Here is a 439-nt window from a genome sequence, read left to right on the forward strand (position 1 = left end):
AACGACAGCATAGTGTTATGCGCCTTAGTTTGATTTGATTATGAATTCAGATCACAAAGAGCATGTGCAAAGATACTATTGGATTTTAAATGTTGTTTACAGAAAAGAAGAGGATAAGAAGTTACCGCGTTTACTGAAATCTCCTCATAGTGTAAAACCTTATCTTGGTGGTGGTGGTTTGATAGCCAGAGTATGGGCATTTAAAAGGTTTGAATATGCTCTTGGAGAGTTATTGAAAGGAAGTGAGAAATGGTGGCCAGATGAAAGTATTTACAAATAGATGCTAATTTGAATTGAAGTTCAAGAAGAAGCTGTTGGAGAGAGATTTGTTTTGAAGAGAGGAATAATTGGATTGGATTATAGGGAGAGATTTTTTACTATTCCTCAGTAGTGGGGTGATTGGAGGGGCTCCATTCATTCATTTTCCCGGACAGCCTAT

General features: G+C 37.1%; 1 pseudogene across 1 annotated transcript in view; it reads left to right on the forward strand.

The window, feature by feature from the left end:
* Window positions 1-236, forward strand: part of TEOVI_000478800:pseudogene — a 519-nt pseudogene extending 283 nt beyond the window's left edge. The window contains 3 exon segments of the mRNA in view: window positions 1-45; window positions 47-211; window positions 213-236. The exon segment at window positions 1-45 is cut by the window's left edge and continues 15 nt beyond it. Coding sequence covers window positions 1-45; window positions 47-211; window positions 213-236 — 234 coding nt within the window.
* The last annotated feature ends 203 nt before the right edge of the window (window positions 237-439 follow it).

Source organism: Trypanosoma equiperdum (genome assembly GCF_001457755.1).
Source record: "Trypanosoma equiperdum strain OVI genome assembly, contig: ctg_969, whole genome shotgun sequence".
Classification (NCBI taxonomy): domain Eukaryota; phylum Euglenozoa; class Kinetoplastea; order Trypanosomatida; family Trypanosomatidae; genus Trypanosoma; species Trypanosoma equiperdum.